Source organism: Hordeum vulgare, chromosome 1H (genome assembly GCF_904849725.1).
Source record: "Hordeum vulgare subsp. vulgare chromosome 1H, MorexV3_pseudomolecules_assembly, whole genome shotgun sequence".
Taxonomy (NCBI): Eukaryota; Viridiplantae; Streptophyta; class Magnoliopsida; order Poales; family Poaceae; genus Hordeum; species Hordeum vulgare.
This window is the reverse complement of record NC_058518.1, coordinates 510,521,934-510,537,138: the sequence shown is the minus strand read 5'-3', so window position 1 is coordinate 510,537,138 and position 15,205 is coordinate 510,521,934. Positions and strand designations below refer to the sequence as shown.

General features: G+C 46.0%; 1 protein-coding gene across 1 annotated transcript; it reads left to right on the top strand.

Annotated features, from left to right (window-relative positions):
• Positions 1-12,690: 12,690 nt before the first annotated feature.
• LOC123402884 (probable L-type lectin-domain containing receptor kinase S.5) lies at positions 12,691-14,964 on the top strand. The gene is made up of 2 exons (XM_045096855.1): positions 12,691-13,546; positions 14,228-14,964. Exons 1-2 carry the CDS (start codon positions 12,691-12,693, stop codon positions 14,962-14,964), a joined length of 1,593 nt encoding a protein of 530 aa, XP_044952790.1.
• The last annotated feature ends 241 nt before the right edge of the window (positions 14,965-15,205 follow it).

The following is a 15,205-nucleotide window of genomic DNA, read 5'->3' as shown; positions in this document are numbered from 1 at the left end:
CTCTAGAGTGGGACGGTAATCCTGTCTTGTAGGTCATGTTGCTAGATAATGATGAACCTACGAGCTATGGAGAAGCGATGGTGGACCCGGATTCCGACAAATGGCTGGAGGCCATGAAATCCGAGAGAGGATCCATGAATGAAAACAAAGTGTAGACTTTGAAAGAACTACCTGATGGTCATAAGACTATTAACTACAGATGGATCTTTAAAAGGAAGACAGGCGATGATGGTGAAAAGTCACAATTAAAAAGCTCAACTTGTCGCAAAGATGTTTCCGACAAGTTCAAAGAGTTGACTACGATGAAGACTTAAAGTTTGTTGGAATTATGTTAGCAGTTGCTGCATCATTTATGAAATCTTGCAGATAGGATGTCAAAATATTGTTTCCTCAACGGTTTCCTTGAGGAAATGTTGTATGTGATACAACCAGAAGATTTTGTCGATCCTAAAGGATACTAACAAGTAGGCAAAGATCCAGTGATCCTTCTATGGACTGGAGCAAGCATCTCAGAGTTGGAATATACGCTTTGATGAGATGATCAAAGATTTTGGTTTTATACAAAGTTTATGAGAAACTTGTATTTTCAAAGAAGTGAGTGGGAGCACTATAGAATTTGTGATGAGTTGATCGGAAATTATGTAGAATTTCTAGAAAGCATATAGGGTTGTTTGAAAAGTGTTTTTCAACGGAAAACCCAGATTGAGCTACTTGAACATTGAGCGTTGATACGTCTCAAACGAATCTATAATTTTTGATGGTTTCATGATGTTATCTTGTCAACTTTGGATGTTTTATATACCTTTTATATCTTTTTTGGGACTGACTTATTAATTCAGTGCCAAGTGCCAGTTCCTGTTTTTCTGTGTTTTTGACTCTTTTCAGATCTGATTTTGGAACGGAATCCAAACGGAATAAAATCCCCGAAATTAATTTTTCCAGAACAGAAGAAGATCGGGGGACTTGAGGGCCAATGCAGGAGGCCCACAGGGAGCCCACAAGCCCTGTAGCCGCGGCCAGGGGGGCCGCAGCTACCAGGCTTGTGGCCCCCCTGGAGCTCCCCTGCCCTAGCTCTTTGGCCTATTTATTCCCTAAAATCCCAGAAAAATCAGGGCATCCACGAAACCACTTTTACGCCGCCGCAAGCTTCCGTTTCCGTGAGATCTCATCTGCAGACCCTTCCCGGTGCCCTGTCGGAGGGGACTTTGGACCTGGAGGGCTTCTACATCAACATCACTTCCTCTCCAATGACTCGTGAGTAGTCCACTTCAGACCTACGGGTCCGTAGTTAGTAGCTAGATGGCTTATTCTCTCTCTTGGATCTTCAATACAAAGTTCTCCATGATCTTCATGGAGATCTATCTGATGTAATCCTCTTTGGCGGTGTGTTTGTCGAGATCCGATGATTGTGGATTTGTGATCAGATTATCTATGAATTATATTTGAGTCTTTGCTGATTTCTTATATGCATGATTTGATATCCTTGTTAGTCTCTTCGAGTCTTGGGTTTTGTTTGGCCAACTAGATCTATGATTCTTGCAATGGGAGAAGTGCTTGGTTTTGGGTTCATACCGTGCGGTGACCTTTCCCAGTGACAGAAGGGGCAGCAAGGCACGCATCGTGTTGTTGCCATCAAGGGTAACAAGATGGGCTTTCATCATAGATTTGAGATTGTCCATCTACATCATGTCATCTTGCTTAAGGAGTTACTCTGTTCTTATGAACTCAATACACTAGATGCATGCTGGATAGTGGTCGACGTGTGGAGTAATAGTAGTAGATGCAGAAAGTATCGGTCTACTTGTTTTGGACGTGATGCATATATGTAGGATCATTGCCTTAGATAACGTCATGACTTTGCGCGGTTCTATCAATTGCTCGACAGTAATTCGTTCACCCACCGTCTACTTGCCTTCATGAGAGAAGCCACTACTGAACACTACGGCCCCCGGGTCTATTCACAATTATCATCTCCGCTTTTACTTTTACTTCGCTTTGTTTACTTTTTTTTTCAGTTCTCACTTTGCAAACAATCTATAAGGGATTGACAACCCCTTCATAGCGTTTGGTGCAAGCTCTTTGTGTTTGTGCTGGTACTTGTTACTTGACGCGATCCTCCTACTGGATTGATACCCTGGTTCTCAAACTGAGGGAAATACTTACCACCGCTGTGCTACATCACCCTTTCCTCTTCAAGGGAACACCAACGCAAGGCTCCAAGGCCGCGGGGGAATCCTTTGCATATTTGCCAAGGAAATCCTTATAGGCGTAGCCAGCAGCAGAAGGATTTCTCACGCCGTTGCCGAGGAGATCAATTCAAGATCTATCCAAGTAAGTGTCACAAACTCATCTCTTGCGTTTACCTTTTTTGCCAATTGCCTCTCGTTTTCCTCTCCCCCACTTCACATTTGTCGTTTTCATTTTCCTTCTTCGTTTGCCTTTTTTGTTTGCCTTTTTTGTTTGCCCTTTTCTTTCGCTTGCTTTCTATTTTCTTGTGTTGCCATGTGCCTTCAATATGCTTGCATCTTCGCTTGCTGAAAATCTAGTGATATGGATCCTCCACTTGCTAATCTCTTCAAGAGATCTAATTATGTTGATCCAATTGCTAGTGAGTTGAGTGCACTTGACTATCTTTATGGAGTTTTGTTTGAGATCCGTGAATCTGAAAATTGTGAGGAAGATATTTATGAAGTGATTCACGAGGGCTCCTTGGATGAAAAGCATGATTGCAATGGTTTCACTATAAATTTTATTAGTGACAATCATGCTAAGAATATGCAAAACCCTAAGCTTGGGGATGCTAGTTTTGCTATGTCCACTACTTGTTGCAATGATCATGAGTGGAGCGATGATTTTTCTTACGATCTTGAAAATTTGTTTAAGCCTCATGATGAATATGATATTTGCAATATTATTGAAAGTGGGTTTGGAGAAGTCATGACTTTAGTTGATGATAATCCCACTATTTTTGAAGAGTGTCAACTTTGCATCCATGTGGATCATGAAAAGAATATCCTATATGATAGTTACATTGTTGAATTCGAATATGATCCCACATGTAATTATTATGAGAGAGGAAAATATGGTGGTAGAAACTTTCATATCACTAAATCACCTCTCGTCATGTTGAGATTGCTATTGTCTCTTTCTTCTTCCTTGCATATGGTAACTATTGGTTGTCTTGACAATCTGTTTTCCTATAAAATGCCTATGCATAGGAAGTATGTTAGACTTAGATGTGATTTTCACATGCTTTATGATGCTCTCGTTGTGCTTCAATTCTTGTCTTTTGTGTGAGCATCATTGATTTATCAATGCCTAGCTAAGGGCGTTAAACAATAGCGCTTGTTGGGAGGCAACCCAATGAATTTATCTTTTTTCTTTCTGTTTTGTTGCGTCCACACTTTCATAATTCTGTTGTGATTGTGTTTTTTGTGTTACTTTTTGTGTTTGAGCCAAGCAAAACCTTTATGACTAGTCTTGGTAATGGTTGTTTGATCCTGCTGGAAAAAGACAGAAACTTTTCGCTCATGAGATGATTTTTCATTTTTATTTAGAAAGAGATTTTGAGTTGATTATTTTTTCTGCTGATTAATATGCTTTTTCTTCAGACTGTCGTAATGTTTCAGAATTTTTGAAGTACCAGAAGTATACGAAGTATACAGATTGCTACAGACTCGTATGCTGTTAACAGATTCTGTTTTTGTTGAGTTGGTTGCTTATTTTGATGAAACTATGGATAGTATCGGGGGGTATTAGCCATGGAAGATTGAAAATACAGTAACCCAACATCAACATAAGTAGAATTTAAGTTTGCTACAGTACCTAAGGAAGTGGTGGTTTGCTTTCTTATACTAATGATTTCACGAGTTTCTGTTTAAGTTTCGTGTTGTGAAGTTTTCAAGTTTTGGGTGAAGTTCCTATGGACAAAGAGATAAAGAGAGGCAAGAGATCAATCTTGGGGGTGCCCAAGGCACCCCAAGTTGATTCAAGGATGCCGAAAAATCCTAAGCTTGGGGATGCCCCGGGAAGGCATCCCCTCTTTCGTCTTCAATCCATCGGTAACGTTACTTGGGGCTATATTTTTATTCATATGTGTTTTGCTTGGAGCGTCTTGTATCGTAGGAGTCTTTTATTTTTGTTGTGTCACAATCTTCCTTGCTGCACACCTAGAGAGAGAGACATGCCCTCACCGTGATTTTGTCGAGCTTCACTTATATCCTTTGGTTAGGCAATTCAGCTCACATGTGTTTCACTTATATCTTTTGAGCTAGTTGATTTTGCTCTTTGTGTTTCACTTCTGTCTCTTAGAGCACGGAAGCGCGTGGCATGGTAGTTGATCTATGCTATGAAAGTAGTATCAAAAGGGGTAGTTATCCAAAGGGATATGAAAACTTCCACCTTCATGTGCATTGAGTAGTTAGAGAAGTTTGATTCATCTCAATTAGTTTTGAGTTGTGGTTGTGGTAATATTGAAGTTATACTAGTAAGGTGTTGTGGATCTAGAAATACTTGTGTTGAAGTTAGTGATTCCCGTAGCATGCACGTATGGTGAACCGCTATGTGATGAAGTCTGAGCATGATTAGTTTATTGATTGTCATCCTTTGTGTAGCGGTCGGGATTGCCCGATGGTTTATACCTACCAACCCTTCCCCTAGGAGTATGCGTTGAATGCTTTGTTTCGATTACTACTAAAACTTTTGCAACAAGTATATGAGTTCTTCATGACTAATGTTGAGTCCATGGTTTAGATGCACTTTCACCTTCCACCATCACTATCATCTTTAGTGTCGTGCAACTTTCGCCGGTGCATAAACCCACCATTAGCCTCCCTCAAAACAGCCACCATACCTACCTACTATGGCATTTTCAAAGCCATTCCGAGATATATTGCCATGCAACTACCACCATGACATGTGCCACAGCTTCTACATTGCCATTCCATGATCATAAGATAGCTAGCATGATGTTTCCATTGATGTCTATGCCATGCTAGATCATTGTCACGGTACACTACCGAAGGCATTCCATATAGAGTCATCATTGCTCTAAGTTTTGAGTTGTAAGTGTGATGATCATCATTGATGGAGCATTGTCCCATGTGAGTAAATAAAAGAGGCCAAAGATGCCCACCAAAATAAAAATAAAAAAAGAGGCCAAAGAGCCCACCAAAAAATGAGAGAACAAGAGAGAAGGGACAATGCTACTATCTCTTTTCCACACTTGTGCTTCATATTAAGCATCATGATCTTCATGATTGAGAGTCTCTCGTTCTGTCACCACGATATAGCTAGTGGGAAATTTTCATTATGTAACTTGGCTTGTATATTCCAATGATGGGCTTCCACAAAATTGCCTTAGGTCTTCATGAGCAAGCAAGTTGGATGCACACCCACTAGTTTTTCTTTAAGAGCTTTCACATACTCTTAGCTCTAGTGCATCATTTGTATGGCAATCCCTACTCATTCACATTGATATCTATTGATGAGCATCTCCATAGCTCATTGATATGCCTAGTCAATGTGACCATCTTCTCCCTGTTTGCCTTGCAACCTCCACCACACTCCATTCCACTTATAGTGCTAAAACCATGGCTCACGCTCATGTATTGCGTGAGAGTTAAAAAAGTTTGAGAAAGTAAAGGTGTGAAAACAATTACTTGGCCAATACCGAGGTTGTGCATGATTTAAATTCGTTGTGCAAGGATGATAGAGCATAGCCAGACTATATGATTTTGTAGGGATAACTTTCTTTTGGCCTTGTTATTTTGAAAGTTCATGATTACCTTGCTAGTTTGCTTGAAGTATTATTGTCTCCACGTCAATAGCAAACTATTTTTTTGAATCTAACGGATCTGAACATTCATGTCACATAAGAAGAGTTACAAAGGACATCTATGCTAGGTAGCATGAAAGCATCAAAAATTCATTCTTTATCACTTCCCTACTCGAGGACGAGCAGGAGTTAAGCTTGGGGATGCTTGATACGTCTCAAACGTATCTATAATTTTTGATGGTTTCATGTTGTTATCTTGTCAACTTTGGATGTTTTATACACCTTTTATATCTTTTTTGGGACTAACTTATTAATTCAGTGCCAAGTGCCAGTTCCTGTTTTTTCTGTGTTTTTGACTCTTTTCATATCTGATTTTGGAACGGAGTCCAAACGGAATAAAATCCCTGAAATGAATTTTTCCAGAACAGAAGAAGATCGGGGGACTTGAGGGCCAAGGCAGGAGGCCCACAGGGGGCCCACAAGCCCTGTAGTCGCGGCCAGGGGGCGCGGCTACCAGGCTTGTGGCTCCCCTAGAGCTCCCTTGCCCTAGCTCTTTGGCCTATTTATTCCCTAAAATCCCAGAAAAAATCAGGGCATCCACGAAACTACTTTTCCGCCGCCGCAAGCTTCCGTTTCCGCGAGATCTCATCTGCAGACCCTTCCCGGTGCCCTGTCGGAGGGGACTTTGGAGCTGGAGGGCTTCTACATCAACATCATTGCCTCTCCAATGACTCGTGAGTAGTCCACTTCAGACCTACGGGTCCGTAGTTAGTAGCTAGATGGCTTCTTCTCTCTCTTGGATCTTCAATACAAATTTCTCCATGATCTTCATGGAGATCTATCCGATGTAATCCTCTTTGGCGGTGTGTTTATCGAGATCCGATGAATTGTGGATTTGTGATCAGATTATCTATGAATTATATTTGAGTCTTTGCTGATTTCTTATATGCATGATTTGATATCCTTGTAAGTCTCTCCGAGTCTTGGGTTTTGTTTGGCCAACTAGATCTATGATTCTTGCAATGGGAGAAGTGCTTGGTTTTGGGTTCATACCGTGCGGTGACCTTTCCCAGTGACAGAAGGGGAAGCAAGGCACGCATCATGTTGTTGCCATCAAGGGTAACAAGATGGGCTTTCATCATAGATTTGAGATTGTCCATCTACATCATGTCATCTTGCTTAAGGCGTTACTCTGTTCTTATGAACTCAATACACTAGATGAATGATGGATAGCGATCGACGTGTGGAGTAATAATAGTAGATGCAGAAAGTATCGGACTACTTGTTTTGGATGTGATGCCTATATGTATGATCATTGCCTTAGATAACGTCATGACTTTGCGCGGTTCTATCAATTGCTCGACAGTAATTCGTTCATCCACCGTCTACTTGCCTTCATGAGAGAAGCCACTAGTGAACACTATGGCCCCCGGGTCTATTCACAATTATCATCTCCGCTTTTACTTTTACTTTGCTTTGTTTACTTTTTGCTTTCAGTTCTCACTTTGCAAACAATCTATAAGGGATTGACAACCCCTTCATAGCGTTGGGTGCAAGCTCTTTGTGTTTGTGCAGGTACTTGTGACTTGACGCGATCCTCCTACTGGATTGATACCTTGGTTCTCAAACTGAGGGAAATACGTACCGCCGTTGTGCTACATCACCCTTTCCTCTTCAAGGGAAGACCAACGCAAGGCTCCAAGGCCGCGGGGGAATCCTTTGCATATTTGCCAAGGAAATCCATATAGGCGTAGCCAGCAGCAAGCATCAAGATCTATGAAGATAGATCAAAACGCTTAGTAGTACTTTCAACTGAATACATACCGTGACAAGATTTTGAAGGAGTTCAAAATAGATCGGCGAAGAAGGAGCTCTTCGCTGTGTTATAAGGTGTGAGTATTGAGCAAGACTCAAAACCTGACCACGGCAGAAGAGAGAGAAAGGACGAAGGTCGTCCCCTATGCATTAGTCGTAGGCTCTATAGTATGCTATGTTGTGTACCGCACCTGAAGTGTGCCTTGCCATGAGTCAGTCAAGGGGTACAAGAGTGATCCAGGAACGGATCGCTGTACAGCGGTCAAAGTTATCCTTAGTAACTAGTGCACTAAGGAATTTTTCTCTATTAGGGAGGCGGTAAACGAATTCATCCTAAAGGGTTATGTCGATGCAAGCTTTGACACTAATCCGGGTGACTCTGAGTAGTAAGCCGGGTTCTTATAGTGGAGCAGTTATTTGGAATAGTTCCAAATGGCGCGTGGTAGCAGCATCTATAGGATGACATGGAGATTTGTAAAGCACACACGGATCTGAAAGGTTCAGACCCGTTGGCTAAAACCTCTCTCACAACCAAGATATGATCAAACCCCATGGGTGTTCGATTCATCACAATCACATAGTGATGTGAACTAGATTATTGACTCCAGTGCAAGTGGGAGACCGTTGGAAATATGCCCTAGAGGCAATACTAAATTGGTTATTATTATATTTCCTTGTTCATGATAATTTTCTATTGTGCATGCTATAATTGTATTAACCGGAAACCGTAATACATGTGTGAATACATAGACCACACCATGTCCATAGTGAGCCTCTAGTTGGCTAGCTCGTTGATCAATAGATGGTCATGGTTTCCTGGCCATGGACATTGGATGTCATTGATAACGGGATCACATCATTAGGAGAATGATGTGATGGACAAGACCCAATCCTATGCATAGCACAAGATCGTGTAATTCGTGTGCTACAGCTTTTATAATGTCAAGTATCATTTCCATAGACCATGAGATTACGCAACTCCTGGATACCGTAGGAGTGCTTTGGGTGTATCAAACGTCACAACGTAACTAGGTGATTATAAGGTGCACTACATGTATCTCCGAAAGTGTTTGTTGGGTTGTACGAATCGAGACTAGGATTTGTCGCTCCGTGTGACGGAGAGGTATCTCTGGGCCCACTCGGTATTGCATCATCATAATGTGCTCAATGTGACTAAGGAGTTAGCCATGGGGTGATGTGTTACGGAACGAGTAAAGAGACTTGCCGGTAACGAGATTGAACAAGGTATAGGGATACCGACAATCGAATCTCGGGCTAGTATCATACCGGTAGACAAAGGGAATTGCATACGGGATTGAGTGAATCCTCGACATCCTGGTTCATCCGATGAGATCATCATGGAACATGTAGGAGACAACATGGGTATCCAGATCCCGCTGATGATTATTGGCCGGAGAGATGTCCAGGTCATGTCTGCATGATTACCGAATCCGTAGGGTCTACACACTTAAGGTTCGATGATGCTAGAGTTGTAATGGGAATTGTATGTGTGGTTACCGAAGGTTGTTAGGAGTCCCGGATGAGATCCCGGACGTCATGAGGAGTTCTGGAATGGTTCGGAGGTAAAGATTTATATATGGGAAGTCCAGTTTCGATCACCGGAAAGGTTTCGGTGTTTATCGGTATTGTACCGGGACCACCGAAAGGGTACCGGGGGTCCACCGAGAGGGTCCACCTGTCCCGTAGGGCTGCATGGGCCGAAAGTGGAAGGGAACCAGCCCCTGGTGGGCTGGTGCGAGCCAAGAGAGGAGGGCCCAAGGCGCCTAGAGCTAAACCCTAGGGCGTGGGGCTGCCACCGACCGACTTGGGTGGCAAGCCACCCCTAGGGCGTCGCCGCCCCCTCCTCCTAAGGCTGTCGCCGCCCCTCGTAGGGAAACCCTAGGGTAGCCGTCCCCCTCTCCCTCCCTCCTATAAATAGAGAGGATTTTGGGAGGGTGCACACATCTTGAACACCACCCCTTGGGGCAGCCCTACCTCTCCCTCTTCTCCTCCTCCGCGGTGCTTGGCGAAGCCCTGCCGAAGAACCACATAGCTCCACCGCCACCATGTCGTCGTGCTGCTGGAGTTCTCCCTCAATTTCTCCTCCCTCCTTGTTGGATCAAGAAGGAGGAGACCTCCCCGGGCTGTAGGTGTGCTGAACACGGAGGCACCATACATTTGGTGTTCAGATCGGATCTTCCGTGATTTGAATTGCCGCGAGTACGACTCCATCGACCGCGTTCATAGTAACGCTTTCGTTTTGATATCTTCAACGGTATGAAGATGCTCTCCCTCACTCGTTGCTAGCTTCTCCTAGATGATCTTGGTGTGACGTATGAATTTTTTTTGAATTATTACTACGATCCCCAACAGGTCTATCAAAGCTTTGGGATTATGAAGGATGGAGAAGACATAACTGAAGAGGTGATCAACACATTCAAGCACAAATTCAAGGAGCATCTCTTCAAAGAGGTGAGCAGCGTGATGCGGTAGATATTCAAGTTTGAGGATGTTGTTGTCATTGCGATGGAGCAGGCATATATCGCTCACTGTGTTCCTGCTGCTCTAAACGATGAAAATAAGACATTGGTGGCTGATGCGTGAAGGCTTTGTTGCTTTCGCTAGCTATATGTTCTATTTACTTTGGCGGTCACTATTTGTCACCCGCCACAGCTAGCAGTGGTTGTGGCGGGTGACAAGGGACGTCCGCCACGCATTAGAGCATCTCCAGCCGCGCCCCCAACAGGCCTTTTTCGGGCCATTTTTTTCGTCGACGGATGAAAAACGGTCCAGTCGCGCCCTCAGGAGTCCGTTTTTCGCCGGTTCGGGTCCAAATTGGCTCAAGAGGGCGGTCCCAGCCCGAACCCGACGCGTTTGGGGTGCCCGGGGCGCCGACGGAAGGGAAAACGACGCGTCGGGTCCCCTGTCAGGCAAAAAAATGCATTTTCTTCTCCGGAACCACCCCTTGCGCACCACACCTTTCCGCCACCATGCCAATTCCGGCGTCGCTCCACCTGCCTATCGCCGCTACAACCCGTGGACTTCGCCACGGATTTGTCCCCTCCCCCGCCCCGTCCTCCCTCCCCCCTCTCGATGCTCAGGGCATGTGCGCGTCCGCCACGCCCGCCAGGTGTACGATGATTTGCCTGGCCTATGGACTCCGACGACGAGGAGGCGTTCGCGGCGCTGCTGGAGGAGGAGGCCGATGCAGACGCCCAGGATGAAGAACACCTCATGGTTCTCGCCTCTCTGGTTGGCCTGTTTGCGTGCAATGCAGAGCCACGGTGAGGTGGCTCGACGCCGGGCCGACTGAAGGCAAAGCAGAGGCATCGATTGGAAGGCTATTGCTTGCTCTACGCCGCCTGCTTTGTAGATGCTCCACTGCACGGCGGCAAAGTATTTCGGCGCCGTTATCGTATGAGCCAGAAGCTCTTCCTCAGGATTGTGAATTCCATCAGGGAGTTCGACACCTACTTCCAGTGCAAAAAGGATTGCACCATTACACTTGGATTCACCTCGCTCCAGAAGTGCACGACAACTATGAGGATGCTTGCGTACGGAGCTCCCAGTGATATTTTGGAATGAAGACTATGGACGCATGGCCGAGTCCACCACCATTGAGTGTTTCTACAAGTTCTGTAGGGGCAGTTTTTGGACCTCATATTTGCGATCACCCAATGGTGAAGACACTGCTCTGATCCTAGCACAGAATGCAGAAAGAGGATTTTCTGGGATGCTTGGAAGTATCGACTGCATGCATTAGAAATGGAAAAACTGTCCATTTGCTTGGCAGGGGATGTACACAGGTGCCAAAGGAGGTTGTAGTGTGGTACTTTGGACAGTGGTCACACATGACCTTTGGATTTGGCACTCTTTCTTTGGTATGTCAGGAACATACAATGACATCAACGTACTGCAGTGCTCAAATGTCTTTGCCAAGCTTGTTGAAGGTCATGCTCCTCCGGTTAACTACGAGATCTATGGGCACCACTACAACAAGGGATACTACCTAGCAGATGGCATATATTCGAGATGGTCCACATTTGTAAAGACTATCTCAAATCCTGCACGGGGAGGCAAGCACTCCTATTTTGCCAAGCGTTAAGAAGCTCCCAGGAAGGATGTCGAGCGGGCATTTGGTGTCCTTCAATCTCGTTTTGCTGTTGTCTGGTACCCCGCTCAGACCTGGTCGAAAGATCAAATGTGGAAAGTCATGACTTGTTGTGTTGTCTTGCACAACATGATCATTGAGAGCGAGCAGGAGGAGCCAGTGTTTGACACTGAACCGTATTACACACAAGGTCCTCTTGCCCAAGTTGATCACCAGCTACCGGCAACCTGGACTGCCTTCCTCAACATGCGTCAGGAGATCCAAGACCCACAGGTGCATCAACAACTGCAGCACGATTTGGTGGAGCACCTATGAAGGTTGAAGGGCAACGTCTAGCTCTTTTTTGATTTGTATTGACTTGCTAAACTATTTTTTGATCTGTATTGATTTATGTGATTAACTATGAGATAAAAAAAATAACTATTGTTGTTCAATTTATGCTGAAGAATGTCGAAAATGGATCAAAAATGGATCGAAAGCGACAGCTGAGGACCGAACGGTTGGAGATTCTCTTAGGGTCATCTATAAGCCTTTTCTCCTCTTAGGGTCATCTATAAGCCTTTTCTCAATAGTGTTGTAGCTAGCCGGTGAGTCGTGGAATCTTTTTACACGTGCGTCCCCGAGCAATGCTACATTTACGTACGAGTCTACTAAGTCTTACGTGATTGTGTAGTTATCAAACTGTGATTAGAGAAGGGGGAGGAAGGGGCCCACACCCCTGAAAATCAGGGAGGCCGAGAGTTAGTACGTTCGTAAAGCATACTATATGCACTCAGTGGCTCAGATCAAAGAAACCGTGTATGCACCAACTCCAGCGGTCCAGCCCTCCCCGTGGGTCAACACGCGCCTTCCTGGATAGTCCCCCACCGTCCCCATCTTCTCGCAGGCCCGCAGCACGGCAGCCCTGTGCCCGGCCCTTCTCCTCCTCTTGGTTCTCTACTTGGCTAGCTGTTGGGTCGGGTTGCTTGTCCGTGGTGGGTGCCGCGTGATGGAGATTAGCCATGAGAGTCTGCTTCACCTACGGTTTGCCAGGTCGTGCTACCGCGGAATGCTCTCATGGTCATGGTCATGGGCATGGGCATGGGCATGGGCATGGGCATGGGTGGTGATGGCGATCCTTTCAGCCACGCCTTCATCTGGAGCTCGTCAACTGCCAGGAACAAGCGAGTCTGACTCTGAGCACCCAGATCCGGCGTGGAAGACGGCAGCCCTGGTCGTGGGAGCGCTGGCGTTGACCACCGTGGTTGGAGTAGGAGCGTCCTTGCAATCTTTCTTGGGGCTTAAAGTGCGGGCAGATCGTACTAAATCCAGGGGCAGAGCAGCCGCTGGAGCGGATCGATCAGCCGCTGGAGGCAGACAGTCCGCCCATGACCATGACAAGAAAGAAGAGCTAGATGTTTACCAGCTGCCTACAGAATTGCATCTCCCCCAAAAGAAAGGCTCCCTTTTCTCCTTCTTGTGGACAAGCTTTCCTTGGAGGCGCAGTGGTAACGGCGCGGTCCATTGGCTGGGGCGGGGCGTGCTAACAAGTCCGGTACGACTGGAGCTCCGGCAGGCACCTAATCGTCGTCGGCTGGCTGGCCGCCAGGAAACCACCGTATGGGAGTATGAGTACGACATGCTGGCGGCGGCTACGAGTAATTTCCACAAGAAGATGAAGCTCGGGCCAGGCCAAGGCAGGTCCGGGATGGTGTTCAAAGGCACCCTGCTGGGGAATGATGGTCTGGATAGGCTCGTGGCCATCAAGAGGTTCCACAACACCCTCACAGAGCAGAGCAGCAAGCACGTCCACCGGGATCTCGGACGCCACTTCCTCCAGCACAGGAACATCGTCCGCTTGCTTGGTACGTCCTCTGTTAGCCTTGTTCGGTTACTAGACTAGATAGAGTCGGAGGGGTTTGGAGGGGATTGAGAGGGATTAAAATCCCTACAAATCAAATTCCACATCAATTCCTTCCAATCCTCTCCAATCCCATCGTGGAAGAGATTAACGGAACAAGCCCTTAAGCACGAGTGGCTTCTCTCTCTCTCTCTCTCTTTCTTAGTTATATACTGTACTACTTATACAGCAGCACATCCTCTCTTGTTCCTTTTCAAAAACATCCTCTGTTGTTCCTTACTTCCTGCATTAATGAAGTAAACGTACGTTTAGGTGTACTCTCGTATTTGCACCCTCACGCTTCCTTCAGTCGTCCACTGAATAATAATGTTAGGATACAAATATACAATGTCAAAATGAGCATTCCAAAATCTGAATTACACATATACTAAATCATCATTCCAAAATCTGAATTACACACATAGTATATACTACTCCCTCCGTTCCTAAATATAAGTCTTTTAAGAGATTCCGCTAGTAGACTACATACAGAGCAAAATGAATAAATCTATACTCTAAAATATGTCTAAATACATCCGTATGTAGTCTACTAGCGGAATCTCTAAAAAGACTTATATTTAAGAACGGAGGGAGTAGTATATACTAGTAGCTAGTAACATGATCCAGAGTCAAATTTTACCTGCAGGGTATTGCTTGAGAAAAGGGAAGCTTTACCTGGTGTACGACTACATGCTCAATGGCAGCCTGGACCGGCACCTCTTGGATGCAACAGGGAGCTCACCGGCTCTAACATGGGCTCGCCGCTCTAAAATCATCAGAGGTGTCGCCCTCGGCCTGAACCACCTCCACAGTAACAAGTATGTCCATGGATCCGTCAAGGCCTCCAATGTCATGTTGGAGAAAGACCTCACGGCGCGGCTCGGCGACCTGGCCTACTCCAGGATGGAGCCTTCCAAGCCCCTCAGGAACTGCCAAGCCTATATAGCTCCAGAGTGCGCCGGCATCCCCAACCCCAACCCCACCACCGAGCTGGACGTCTTCTACTTCGGCGCGCTGGTGCTCGAGGTCGTCTGCGGCCGCCGCTCTTGCCGCGGCGCCGGTGACATCATGGACGGGGATACTAGCTTCAGATTCCTCGCGGACTGGGTGTGGGCACTTCACGGGAAAGGGCGCATCCTCGACGCGGTTGATCCATCTTTGCAGAGCACGGGCACGGCAGATGGTGAGCTGCAGCAGGACGAGGAGGCCAAGAAGCTCCTGCTCATCGCCCTCGCGTGCAGCCACCCGGACCCCAAACAGCGGCTCAAGATGGGTGACGTCGTGGAGATGCTGCAGTCGGGCACCTCATCGCCGCCAACTGTGCCGCCGTTGAAGCCGGAATATCAGCACGCACCGGCGGAATCTCGCATTACGGTGGGCTGACTGACACGTGCTCGGCACATTCAGCTGACAACGGCCGGTCAGTCGGTATAGGTCTTTGCGTTCGTGTTTTTAGTTAGGGTAGCATACACGATTGCTTATATGCTGGTGTGATTTCCTCCATGCATTTCAGTTCTCTGTGCGCAATCTCATGGCATTCGGTAGGTAGTTCGGATGTACTCCTACTCCCTTTGTTCTTAAATACTCGTCGTTGTTGTTAGAAAGAGCTAGACTAGTTTTCCCT